Here is a 14,249-nt window from a genome sequence, read left to right on the forward strand (position 1 = left end):
TTCTGCTAAAGATGATGCCCCAAGTACATCTGAACTCTCAGCAAGTGCTACAGATGGAACAAGAGTGCATCCAACTTTTTTGTTTTGCCTTTCAATCCTGAATCTTAATTAGTTCCCTACTGCTTTAGTACATGCACAACATTTTAATAGTCATAAGGACTTACTCCAATCCACACTGCCATTTCCACAATTCCCTCCTCCATACCAATAGTAATTCTCTCTCCCCCAACCCCCCCAATATTTAGGAACAGTGTAAAGAAAACTAAATAGCCAAGCGTGCAGCTGTAGATTGATGAGGTTGTCACACCATTCTCTTCACCGTTTTCTTCCAACCTGCACTGTGCTCTAATAGATGGATGATTGCCGGGGGAGAGAGAGACTTAGCAAATCCCACAGCCAGATGTTCAGGGATGGACAGAGTGACCTTCTCAAGGAACCCAGAGGACTATAGCTGTGTCCTTCAGAGGGAGAAGGACAGGCAGGTGCCTCTGGCTGCCTGTGTTTATCTCTCATTTCAAAAGGAGCACAAATGGACTCAGCATGGCTGCGAGGATGGATGTTTTTCAGTGCATCGCGGGAAATGACCAGTCATCCGTCTCTTCACTGTGGAGTCTGCCTGCAGCCATCAATCTTGTAGCCCAGCATGGCAGCTCCTTTTGGCTTAGTTTGGCTCAGTGTTAGATGAACAAAGGAAAATTAAAGCTGAGCAGAAGGAAAGGAGAGAAGAGCAACTATTCTCTATTTCACTTTGTTTTCCCCTTGCATGGCTCCCTCTCTCTCTACCCCATTATCATCTATTTTCACTGTATTTTGTAAGGTGTGGAAATGTATATTTTCAGGGTCTGGGAGTTTACAGTGTTTCTCTGTTAGCAGAGAGGAGAAAGGAGAGAGATATTGAAAAGACATAATTCAAGGCCCAGAGATTCCATTTTTCAGACTTCTCTGTGGCAGTTTTCAGAACAAGCATGCCCTAGTTAGCTGCAGCAGACAAGGACAAGGAATATAGTACCTTTCCTCCATCTTGCTGTTTTTCTCCCTTCTTTTCTTGATTCCTTCCTCACTGCCACATTAGTGTTTTCAGGTGTGTACTTCACCTCTCCATTCCTATTCTATTCAAAAAGACATCAACAGAGCTACATGATGGGACTTTCTGGATACAGATGTGTACTGATGCCCAGAGCCACGATGGCAGCTCCTGCTGGCAATTAAGCTCACTTGGGTTAATCCTTCTTGATACAACAGCACTGGGCCAGGCAGACTTTGCATGAGCTGCCTGACCTCATCCAGGACCCGTGGTTCCTACTGTGAAACCAGAGGTCATGGCAATATCTTCATGGGTATGCCGCCCATCAGAGGAAAACACATTCAGACACATCTGTTTGCACTCCTAGCACTGAATTAGCCAGTTTCAGCAATGAACTCAGATGGGCCAGTTTTTGCCTGAAATACTCAGATTTGATGTACTTTGAGCCAGGCTGAAAGGGAAAAAAGATGTGTGAATACACTACCTGCTGGATTCCCATAGCTAGGGTCTGCTTTTTTTTCCACAGTGAGCTGTAATGTTGTTGCTTATTAGTTTTCCCCTAATATTCTTGCCTCTGGATATCATAACAGTTCATGTTTGGCTTATTCTGTAGAAGGCTTATGTCGAGATAGCATTGTTTCCCTTAGCACTTCAGCCCAACTGTTCACCACAGCCCAACTGTGGTGTTTGATTAGTGCACTTAAAAAAATGTGTGATTGCATTTACCTTTTAATTTTCCTGGTTGATCACAATGATCTAAGCATCAGGCCTGACAGAGCCAGGCCTCCCTGCAGAACTATGGTAGGAGATTTCTCTCTCCCAGTTTCTACTGTAGGCAAAGAACTGAAATCTCCCAGGCATACAGAAGGACCAACTAAGCACTGAGGCAGAGCAAGGGAACTCTGTAAATACTGGACATAGAAATCTCTGAGAAATCTTTACCTGTTCTCAACCCAAATGTGCCATCTGGAGTGAACAGACTTATGCCAAGATGGGGAAAATTTATACCATCATGGGCTTAAAGAGCTGCTTTGCAGTATGTGCTGAGGTTTTTTTTTTCTTCTTACCATAAACTTAAAGCATAAACCCTCAAGGAAAACATTTGTTTGGTGAAAACCAGTTTCTCCTCCCCCACGCCTTGCATAAACAGTCTTTACAAGTGGACACAAGACCTTTCTGACCGAGGATATTCAGGGAATTCTTTTGTATTTTCTTTACAAAATGGATGGCATCCTTTTCCAACCTGTGCACTTAATTGTGCCACTTTTGAATGAATGGTCGTATTTTCTGCCACTACCCATTTTGCCTCCCTGCAAATTCTGAAAAAGACAAATCTTGTTGACATTGTCATGAGACAGCCTACCCCAGATGGCACATCTGTGTCTCGGGATGCCCTCTGGCTGGCCTGTTGGCAGGCATTCCCGTGGCTTTGAAGGTCACCTTGTTTACACCTTGCCTTTTTCCCCCTCCCTATTCAGAGGCTTGCTGAGCCTGCAGGCTGGGCTTCACCATCTGCATTTTCTCTGGTGCCATTAATCTTCCTGTTTACCATTCTGTTATTAATTCTAGAGTTCACCTTTTTGTCTAAACCCTTTATAGGCCTCTTGAAATTGCTTGCCTTTTTGTGGCAAGAGATCTGAGCAGCTCAGAGATAATTTGCTTTGTTCTTTCCCATTTCTGAAAGGATACCTACTAGCACCTCACACCATTTTTCTATTACAAGCCTTCCTTCTTATAATAACATTTTTCACTTATATAGCTTCATCTGTCAGATGTATCTTAACATAGGAGTAAATATTATCTTTGTCCTTTGGAATTTGTGAACTGGCCACTGAAATCTGGTATCTGTGGAAATAGTCCTACTTTTTCAGTGTTTTTCTTGGCTGGAAAGAAAATACGTTAAAATCTGTCTCTGTGAGAATCTGTAAAACCACCTTGCATTTTTGGTGCACTTTATTTGAATGCCTGAATGCCTATGAATATTAAACAAGCCTTACCAAACCCCAGAGGATAGGTGAAGACTATCTCCATTTGACAGATGATGGAAAAGCAGAGAGTGCCTCTGTTAGAATTTGGCTCAGCATCACTTGGTGGGACAGCAGAGATGCCAAAGGCAGCATCTGGGGTGGTTTCTCCCTATCCCATCCTAAAATCCTTGTCACTTTGTTGTGGCCTTTCTGTTCTCCATTGGTTTATGCAGTTCAGTACTCACTGAGTACATCCCAGGCGTGCAGAGCCAGGCAGAGCTGAGCACAAAAAGCCCCTCAGTAAGGAGCACCAGAATGCGCAGAGCAGGTTCCCAAGAATCTCTGCAGGACTCAGATTGGCTTTGGCAGGTTTATCAGCTCTGGCTTAGTGCCGGCTCTGCTAGGCCTGGACTGAATTAATTGGGATGCTTGTGCACTGCAGCTGAGAGATAACTGCATTACAGAGATTTATCTGTTACTAAAGGTATCCCTCCACTGTCCTCGATAAGGACGAGAAGCTATGCAGAATCTCACAGAATTTGCAGGAAGGTTGGCATGGCTGGCTCTACACGTGGTTTATGTATGAGTTTGTGTGCAGTACAAGTGTTTTTATTCAGTTCTGTCACATCCAGTGCAGTTGCTTGCAGTGGAGGTCCACTCCCTGTTACCCTTTGCAGAGTATGCAATGTGGGCACGACTTTCTCACCTGTGGGGAGGGGGGGAGTGGTGTTTGCTGGTAACTGTCTGGTTAATTATTTCATTCTGGTGCTTTGGAGGGGTCGAAATGCCCGTCATCTATCTGTGTGAGTGATTCTATATGACCATTTACAGATAGGTAGCCCAAGTTATTCTTTTACTCCCAACACACCAGAAGCCCTGTTAGGGTAACACAAAACCCAAAGGAACAGGCTTTTTTACTTAATATTTTTCTCTAAATTGTAGCAGTTATCTTGCCTCTGTGCCTTGATAGTGCCTACAGTGTTGCCGCAGAAGTCGTGGTGCAGTGTGAGCCCATCTAGAACACAAATGCAAGAGTGACCAGAACACAAATGAGTGCTATAAAAATGCTATTGAATGGAAATATTTCTGAATGGAGATGATTTCAGCCCTAAGGGTAGTTACTTGATCCAGCATTTAGCCTGGTACTCTAATTTGGCAGCCTTTGAGAAGCAGGTACAGCTTATTATATGTGACAATGATTTATATCTGTGCTGAGAAATAAATCTGTAGAAAACTTCCAAGAGACAACTGACAAGAGGGCTGTTTTGATTTGGGTTTTTTTTTTGAGAGAGATTTTATAGAGGCGTTCTAGTCTGCCAGAGAAATACAGCTGCTTGTAAAGTCTTCATTTTGATAGTGTGTTAAACTAAACAATGCTTAACCTTATGTTTAAGGGCCTCTGCAATTTTCTGCAGCCCTATTTCTCCTTCCTGTTGTCTCGTAGCCTCCTGGGACATATTTTAACTAGGGGCTGATAGAAACTTTCCACTGAATCCCAGTCTTAAAACTCAAAGTTGTCCTCCGATATTTCTGCAGTTATGCCCAGGCTAAAGACTGAAAGTCAACTGTCCCACCTATATCAGATCTTCCCCTGTCTTCACTTTCTCCCCCTGCCCTCTGCCCTCCCCCAACTTCATCATGAGACTAACAGCTTTCCATGAGTAGGTTCTAGGGAGACACTGGGATTTTCCAGTCTCCCTGTGCTCCCTAGAGCAAACCTCGGTAGTGCCTAAAATTTCAAACATTTTCTAAGAGCTTTACAGGATAGAGAGTCCTCTAAGCTATTTTTCCCATTCAAAATGGTTTGTTTCCGTGGAAATAAATACTCTCATGTTTTCAAGTGGTCTTGCTTCCAGAAGTGGTTTATCATTGTCTTTGGTTGGATTCTTGTTCTCACCACAGTCCAGTTTACCTTGAGAGTACAATAATATATATGAGATTCAGAGTGGGATTGGTGGGAGAGACAAAGAATTACTGGAGTAGCCTTACAGTCTCTAGTAGAGCATGGCTATACTGCAGTTTGGATTAAAAATAAAGTGAATTGGATGTTTACTACTCTCCAGGGACCTTTGTCTGGCTTTGTGGACTCATTGTGAGAGTCTGTGTTATTAGTAATCTGTCCCAGGGGAGGCCCATGGCTGGGCTGACAGGAGGTGCTGTGGACCATGTATGTGTAGAGCTGTCAAGTGACAAGTTTGCTGCAGATGGGTGCTGGATTGCAGGAGTGTTGGGAGAAAAGGGTGGGATCTCAGGGGCCACGGAAGATCAGCATTAAATCACAACTGCAATACCATGAGCATCTGCCCCTGGGCTAGCAGGATGTGTAGAGAAAGAAGGGTTTTGGAGATCTGGATGTGCAGAAGGACTGAAGGTCCATGTGCTGTGCTGAGCTGTGCTGACAGGGGCAGAGCCCTGCCTTTAGTATACCTGGTTCTGGTCACTGCTGTGAATGTATCAGCTCCAACGGTGCTAACAAGCACCATACTGGCCATGAACACAACAAGCAAGGAAGCAAGCAAACAAGCTAAGGAGAGTCTGGTCATGCACACACAGAAAAGCTTCAAAATGCAGCTATTCATGTAAAGCATTGTCTCCCCAGTCTTTCTTAAGGGATTCCATCCCCCTGCCCCCACCCTTTGCACTCTAACACTATATTTGTGCCTTGGAGATGTGGAGATGAGCGTATGATGGATGGATGGATGCTGCTTGTCTGGGTTTTTCACCACCATTTCCCCTGGGGCACTCTGTCTGCTGGCAGAGAGCACCATCCCAAAAGATGGTATCTTTTGCAAACTCGACAGCTAACAGACAGCTTCTCTCTCTGCATATTTCCCCAAAGAAGAGCAGGCTTAATCTGGTTTTTATATGGCATATTTCATTATAATCTTTTTGACTTCCCATGTTCCCAGTACGCCATAATAAATAAAATGCTGGGGGTGGGAACAGCAGTGATGCTGAGGCTTCACACTCTTGTGACACTGATAGATTCTCATTTTAAACTGTCATGGGATTTAATTGCTTGCTGAGCCACTGCACTGCTCTTTCAGATACATCCTGCCACATCCTCTTAATGAGCTTAGTGGCTGCATTCACTCAGCAGTAGTTCTGTTTGCTGTGAATTAGGTGGCTTTTTTAGACCACCTATATGATTTTAAAGAGGTAGTGGTTATTAAGGTAATATCCTTGGATTTATCCATCTTAAACAACACTTCATGGACTCGTAACATATAGTTTCCTCTGGCACTTTTTATGTTCCAAGAAAACGGCACCAAGAAACAAAAACGCAAGAATCTATGTGCAAAGTCAGTGTTTGTCTAAGAGGGTTTTTGGAAGCTGGGTTGCTTTGGTTTGCATAGTAGCTGTCTCTGGCGTGATAGATCATGCTGGAACTCACCCAATAAGTATCTCTGTTCCCAATTAGAACTGGAAATGGAGCTGCTTACGAGTGCACAGAGATGATGGTTTGGGTGGCAGCTGCTACTGTGGAGATGGAAATGATCCATTGTAAAACAAATACATTGCACTGTATAGAAAAAGGGATGGTTGTTTTTAATTTATGTTTCAAAGAGACACTGAAAAGTTGCTTAGCTCTCAATGCGTTGTAAACCAAATGTAGCTTACTTAAGGATAGGAATTTGCAGCTATTTTGCTATTTTGGCAAATCAAAACTTGAAAAAGCCCACCATTTTGTGGGATTTGTGAAAATGTGCTTCTTTTGGAGGCAGCAGTTCAGTAGAAAACAGATACAAGAATGACACTGGCATGAGTGCTTGTTCAGATTCTACCACTTCAGTCTCAGGACCTTAATAAATACAAAGATTTCTGCACTGAGCTGGTAAGCAGAAATAACCATGTTAATTTAATCACTAGGAAAGGGACTCTGCCAAGTTAAGAAACATAAATTTTAATTACATGCACACACACATATTTGAGTTTTAATATATGCACAATATTTAGCTGTGACACCAAGAATACAATGGTTTACTAAAACAGGAAGAATTCTTAAATAGCATTTTATTTTTCATTGATGATTTTTGTTCATTTGACATTTCCATTTTGTATAGTTCTAACTAGTTCTTGTATCTGCTACATTAACCATGTGCTATTGTACTTGCGGTACCAATCAAAAGGAAATTTATCTACAAACCTTCTTAAAATTTTCATATAAAAGAGTAAGCTTTTAATTATAGTGACTTTACTGGTAGTTATTACTTGTAATAAAGATTATGTTCTCTGAAATTGTATTGTTTGAAGAAGAGCTTGTGTTACAAACTAGAAGTTACAAAGAACTTAGAACAATTATCGGGTAGAAAATGCTATTACCTATATTTAAAAAGGATTTGGATGTGATTCAAAGATTTAAAGACACATAAATTCTACATGAACATCTGAGAAATTGATTGAAACAGTAATTACATATAAGCAGTAAAGCACCTGGGAAATGATGATATAGGAGGTTCTAACCAACATTTTTTCCTATCAAGGAAAAGCATGCCTCACTACTTCTTTACAATTCTTTACATAGGTAGAGAGGACAATTTTCTTAAACTTTCTGAAGATCTTTGGTACGTCTCCAAAGAGAAGCTAAGAATTATCTTAGATCAAAACTTTTGGAATAAAAGATAATGGAAGAAAGAACTTTCATTGTAGATAAAGGCTTACAGCTGGTGCATCAAGGTTTAGTGCTTGGTCCAGTGTTGTATAATACAGTAATGAACAAGGTGCAGTGTGGGAATACCTTGCCAACTACAAAGATTTGCACATAATGTGAAGTTATTGAGAGCAATCATGTCTGGGAAGGTGTGCGCAGAGCACTCTGGGGAAATGTGAATGTGGCTGGGGAATGGGCAGGGGGATGGGTGTTTTAATATGGTACCTGTGTGTTTGAATGTATTCCTTACGGGAAGTTCTTGTCCCCATTACAAGATTCCTAATTATTCTGCTTAGTAAGTAACTTGGCCGTTGAAAGACACAGCCTGAGGAGTAATCTAAAGACTATTGTAATTCATTTGTTTAAATGGGGGATGTGGTTTCATCTGAAAATGCCAGATGCAGTACTAGTCCGTCTTGGGAAGACTGGTGTATAATAAGAAAAAGCTCAGGAGGTTTGTCAGGACCATATGGAAAACTTCCCACAGCAGAGTAATAAGAAAGATTGTGACTGTTTATCCATGAAAGGAGAGGAATTAAAATAAATTACAAAAATTTTGGTCAAGAACTTCTGTTTTCCCCAGCAAGAACAAGGGGGCTGGCAATAGATGAAGTGAAACACTCTTTCTTTCAAACCATAGTTTAACTGTTGAACTCTATCAGGTAGGAAAACATTGAGCTGAAAGTGTATCAAAATTCAGAAAGGGCTGGACTATTCTGTGTATTTTCAGAAGAGCCAGATTTAGAATAACTGGAAGAGATACTGCATTTATCTCTCAGGATGAAACGCAGTGTTAGGGTAGGTAAGTTCTTTTGCATTTCTCTCGTGACAGACATTCATAGCTTCTTCTGCAGCATGTGAGGTGACTGCATAGTGTGGCATGAGCAATATCAAAGCAGAGGCAAGCATGGGGTTGCAGCTTAATTTCTTAAGCCCAGAAGAGTCTCCCTCTGGCCTTGTTTGAAGCTTCAGGCACTGGCTGGTACCTTCATAAGCAGGAGAGTGAGTGGAATGGACCCCACCTTACTTCCAAATAGCAGTTCCCATGGACTGGGGAAAGCCTTGATCTTTCACATGAAAACTACATTTTGGTTTTTGAGTTGGCTCCTCAGTTTTCTTTAGGGTACTGGCATAAGAGTAGAAGATACTTTTCTTGCTTTTGTGGGAAAATCATGGATAGTTGAATAGGAAAGAGAAAATAAGGGATTTAGTGAAATGAATTTAATGAGCCCTGGTAGTGCTTAACTATTTCTGTAGGTTAACTGAACTATCTTTTAGATTTTAGAAGACTTTCATCTGTGGGGATTCAAAAACTGGCTTGGAAACATAATTTCCTGTCTCCATTACTGTACCCTTTACAGACTAGCCATCTTCCAGGAAGGACTGAATTAATTATAAAGACTGAATTCATTACAAGGGGTTGTATTTGGACCTCAGAAGGTTTTTTTGCTGTAAACTTTACATTCCAAATAAGATAGTGTCTGCTTTTTCCCACTTTCTAGAGCTCTTTAGGAATCAAAGTGCATTCATAGAAGCTAGCGGTGGAGAAGAAAATGAAGGAGTTGGATGGCAGTCAGCTTAGTGGGAAAATGGGAGGCAGACACTGAGTTTATTTTCACTGGATGCCCAGCTCACTAACTTCTTGGTGATTCTGTCTCCCCATCAACTGTGAATAAAAATATTACCTTACAACGCCTTATCAGTGGAATGTTAAATTTAGCAACTAGAAAATGCTCTTAGAGTTTTGGATGAGAAGTCCTTCTGGAGTGTTGTTGTTGGGAAGTAGCAGTGCCACACAGAACAATCATGCCTATTAAAGACAACTGCCTGTTTTGACCTTAAAACCTACCTTTTCCTCTTTTCAAACTTAGTTTTTGATATCTCTGGAACAAATGAGTAGTACTTCCACCTTCATATATATTCTACTTATCCCTCAGCCTTTTCTTGCTCATTTCCTTTTCTAATGCATTCATTTGCTGAATGTATTGGTATCCAGAGACAGGCATAGCTTGTCACAGTGAAGACATGTTTGTTTCCAATGCCCTTGAGCTTGCTTGAAGCTTCTTTGCTTGCTGAATGTATGATGACCCCCTGGGGTTTGCAGTCCCTCAAGGTTCTAAATACAGAGCAAATGCCCTTTTGCACCCAAGCACAGGACTTTGAACCCAAGCCAAACCCACATCCAGAGATGATTATGGAGGTTCCTCAGTGACTTCAGATTCAGGCGTTGGGATTTGCACATAAATCAAGTCAAAAATCTCTTCTTTCTATTGAAATGTCTGGATCCAGAGGGAGGTACTAGCAGTTCATACAGGGAAATTCAATCTGTATGATTCTCTTTTGACTTTTCTGTCTTCTTTATAGCTCAAGCAGGGAGAAGTTGGGGAAGGGGCCATAATGGGGTGGGTATGCAGAGCTTAATGCTGAAAACAGAGGCCTGATTGAATAGAGCTCCTTGTGATGAGAGGGGGGATCAATTCACAGTTGACCCCATCCCATTGTGTGGGTTGTCCTGGGAGTTTCCTTTAAAATCCCAGTGGTTTGGTTTTTCTGCATGGTTTGTACTCAGCCTTTCCCTCTATGAATAGAATAGCTTTTCCTGGAATTTTTGCTGGATTTTCTGTGGTTATTGGCTGAGCAATGCTCTCTCACTTCAGAAGACTGAAGCAAGTACATTGTGGAAGTACTGATCAGGGACACTGAATCATTTGCTAACTTAAAGTTTTTCATATATAGAACAAAGATATTCCTGGGATTCAACTACCCCCATGAAACAGATTATACTTTACTGTCCCAGGTGGAAGTGCTCATTCATTATTTGGTTTGCAGGAGTGATTTGGGACTTTAAAAACATATGAATTTCTGCCCTGCAGAATTTACAGCTCATGGTGATAGAAAGGCAGGGAGCTTCAGGCAGACTGGAGAACAAAACACTGTTCTAAAGCATAAGTAGACAGAACTGTGAATTATGATGATGATGATGATTTGTAAGCATCGTTCTTGTACATTACTTGTAAATATATCGGTCTAGAGAAAGGAATTAATTTTAGAAGGAAGGAGTACTTGAGAAATCCATACCTGGCAGTGTCAGGTAAAAGACATGTGCAGGATGTTTCCCTGCCAGGGGATTGCTCTAAATGAGCCTCTGTATGACTGGGATAGAGGCTAGGTCTACAAGGAAAACTGGATTATTGCCCAGGTATATTTTAACTTATTGCTAAAGTTAATGTGCTGTATTTGCCTGTCTGCTGCACTGCCTCATAATCTAGTGGCAGCATTTGAAAGGGGAATAAGGCTCTGTTCCTTTACTTCTCCAGCAAGTTGCATCAAACCTCCTCATAAATCCACAGTGTCTTTGGAGCTCTGTCCCCAGCCTGTTTCTGAGCCAGCCTGTGGCTCTTCCTGCAGTGACCGGGTGTTTTCCCATTTTATGGGTAAGATTGTGCTCTCATAACTGTGTTTCTTTGCTGGTATCACCAGCTGGAGCCAAACAGAGATTTTATCTAGTCAGTATTACAGGAAAATTCAAGAAATGTCTCTGTTTTTCAATGTAAGGTCTCAGCATTGGCCCTCCACACAAGTTTTCTATTTTCCCACATGTGGAACATGCCCAGGTGTAGGAGAATGAGGATTGAAGATGTGCTACATAAACTGTGCCAGATGCTAAATTGCATTACGCTACTTTTCTTCTTCAGTAGATCAGATTCTTTATATTTGTTATTTCAGTATCTTAAAAACTCCTAGTTTTGTTCTTTATTTGAAGCATAGGGAGTTTACACAAAGGAGAAGGATTTTCATCCCATTTATTTCCTCCTGATAAAATACATGCAGCCTTTTTTTCCTGTAAACAAGAACAGCAAATGGAAAGATACCAGGTTTTCAGTAGGATAGAAATTAATCATATATGGAGTTTCTTAGTGGTTAAATGAAATTGAAGAGCTCCCCTTCAAGATAGAAACAAGTCTGAAAGTTTGCTTATCATCTGCTTGACGTCTCTGTCCTTCTTGTTAGCTCTTAGGGGGAGACACAAAGTGAGTGTGTTTTGTTTTTCAGAAGTTGATCTGCCTCTGAAAAAAGATGGGTTCACCTCAGAAAGTACAACTCTGGAAGCCTTGCTGCGTGGAGAGGGAATAGAGAAAAAAACAGACACTAAAGAGGAAGACACTATACAAGAAATCCAGGTAAAGGAGAGCCCCACGCCCTGACATCAGGGCTGGATTTTACAATTTGTCTCTATGTCTAGCAGTCTTTTGTCTTGTGGCAGAGCAGTATATCTGCTGATAAGTTGTGTCATTCTACTGCCAAAATGTTATCAAACCTTTGTGCTACACTATGATGCTCAAAATGATGTCAGTATCTCACATTCTTCTCTTGTCACAAGAATCTTTGTTGTCTGACTGTGTTCTGCACAGGTCCTGTGTTGGAATTTATTTTGCAGCACTATGAGATAAGTACATAAAAAACAGAAGCTGAGGTGGATCCCAACTATAAACTGAATTTTAATGGTTCACATTTAAAGTGAGTTTCACGGATTTCAATTTGGATTCACAGCTGTTGTAGACTAAAACGTGTCATTGTCTTTCCTAATTTTTTTATTAGTAGGTAGCCTTCTGAAGGTATACAAGAAAAACAAATAGCTTAAAATGTAATCTTAAATATCTCAGTTATTATTAGTGATGCAGTGTGAGAAGTATTGCCTCTTCACGTGCATTATGGTTTGAAAATTGTCAAGATTCCATTCCATCCTTCAACAATTAAAAGCCAAAACACAGTTGTAGGTCTATTATAGAAGGAATTCAGCTAATATAAAGGGTTCTTGCATAAGCCCATGTCACTTTTAAAACATCTTATATCACTAGGAAAGTGGGCCTCTCCCACAGCAGCACATCTTTCATGATGCTAAAACACCATTGTGCCAGGAGTCTTTTTAGGGATTTTTAGTGAGAGTTATTAGCAATGTGTCAAACTTGGTAATTCTGAGTGAGATACAAAAAATTGCATCTATACCTAAAAGTAGTAAAATTTTGAGAGGTCAGTCCCACGCCAAATGAAACAGAAAAACATAGGCATCAAATCTGTATTACCTGGAGTTCAGTCTTACTGCTCTATTTGTTAGAAATTTCACACAGGTGAGGGCAGCACAACTGGGTCTCCCATTCCCAGTTGCACAGGTAGATGAGCACCATCAAAGAGGAAGCATGCTCACGGATTGGGGAAAATCTTGGCAGGAGCCCTGCTCTATGTTTGCTTCTTCAGTAGTATATCTGGGTGTGTTAAGCTGAGAGCTCTCACTGAGGTCTGTTTTCACCTGCTTCCAAGGTCACAAGAAGTCATGGTGCAGCATCCCTAGGAAATTGAGAAGTGCCTTGGAATGTTGCTGTGTGATCTGAACTCCCAAATTATCCCCAGCAGCAGTCTGAGGAAAGAGACCTCAGAGATAGTGGAACTGACATAAATCCAGGCATTGCAGAGCAGGGAGGGGGTGCAAAAAAATAGAACAGATTTTCAGCTAAACTGCTGTAACTGTGACCTGTCACCTGGATGCCGGTTTCATCAGAGCAGATGCAAAAGGCATGTCTTGCTGCTTTATTTTATGCAAGCACAGCTTATCTGGATTCAGTCTGTAGAACAATGATTGCCAAAGCCTTCACTAGTATGCAGCTTTCAGTGTGTACTTTGGCACCTGGCAGCTAGACTGTACCAGATCAAAATCACAATCAGTGCCTTTATCGGTGTGACAAATAAGAGAATGCAAATCTCTCTTTTGTTCCTTTGCATACTTGTCTGTGCTGTGACTCCAAAGGGCCCAGCCTCAATGGTGGTGAGAGTGAGCAGGTGGGATAGACATAATTGTAATTCCCACCTCAGTCCCAGACACTTGCCACCCTCCCAAATTCAAAGTATCTGTCAGGAGAAGATGCCTTGGTGCTCAGCTGCACCAAAGTACATAGGGCTGGGAAACTGATTTAGAAATACATTATAGGAAAAGAAAAGTTATTCTGCTGAAACACATAAGGGTTCCCCCTGCTAAATAGATGCAGGCACTGGGAGCTGCTGTACAGCTGGTATGTAACAGGATTGACAATTCTATCCTACAGTAAATTAGTATTGAATGTGTGTCTCCATTGTTGGATGGAGAAGAGTTAGAGTAGCCTTCTGACCATGCAGCAGAAAGGTTATGCCCCTTCTATAAAAGCATTAAAAGAATTACTCTGGCAGTGTCACCAAATTCACTTGGTTACATATTATCTCTCTTTCCTAAATTGATGCTTCAATTTTAAAGGAAGAAAGTGATTTCTCTTAACTCTTGTGTAGTATTGTTGTTGTAAATTAGCTTATTTCTGTCCCACATAAGATGTGGTTGCCCCTGTTTTGTTGGGGGTTTTTTGAGATACTTTAAGATTTAAGATATGGGACAATATAAAAATACAAACTCATATCAGTAAGTTTGCTTATTTTCTTACATACATTCTTACATTTCTTACAGTCTCCTCATGTACAACATTTTTCAAGCACTTCAGTCCTAAGATGGAGTCAATTAATGTGTGCAGTTGTATGAATTTGGAAGAAACATTTTATGTATGCAGAACTGGAACCTGCTTAACTT

The 14,249-nt window shown here is 41.2% G+C and overlaps 1 protein-coding gene across 7 annotated transcripts in view; it reads left to right on the forward strand.

Annotated features, from left to right (window-relative positions):
• DPF3 (double PHD fingers 3) overlaps positions 1-14,249 on the forward strand; it is a 167,768-nt gene that overhangs the window by 83,736 nt on the left and 69,783 nt on the right. For all 7 annotated transcript variants that reach the window (XR_001331443.2, XM_014252104.2, XM_014252105.2 and 4 more), the window contains exon 4: positions 11,696-11,823. Coding sequence is in view for 6 of the 7 variants with exons in the window: in XM_014252104.2 (XP_014107579.2) it covers positions 11,696-11,823 (128 nt within the window). In the remaining variant the exon portion in view is untranslated. The remainder of the gene's footprint in view (positions 1-11,695; positions 11,824-14,249) is intronic.

The sequence above is a fragment of the Pseudopodoces humilis genome, chromosome 7, assembly GCF_049639895.1.
Source record: "Pseudopodoces humilis isolate 2021_Gansu_Grassland_sample_001 chromosome 7, ASM4963989v1, whole genome shotgun sequence".
Lineage (NCBI taxonomy): Eukaryota > Metazoa > Chordata > Aves > Passeriformes > Paridae > Pseudopodoces > Pseudopodoces humilis.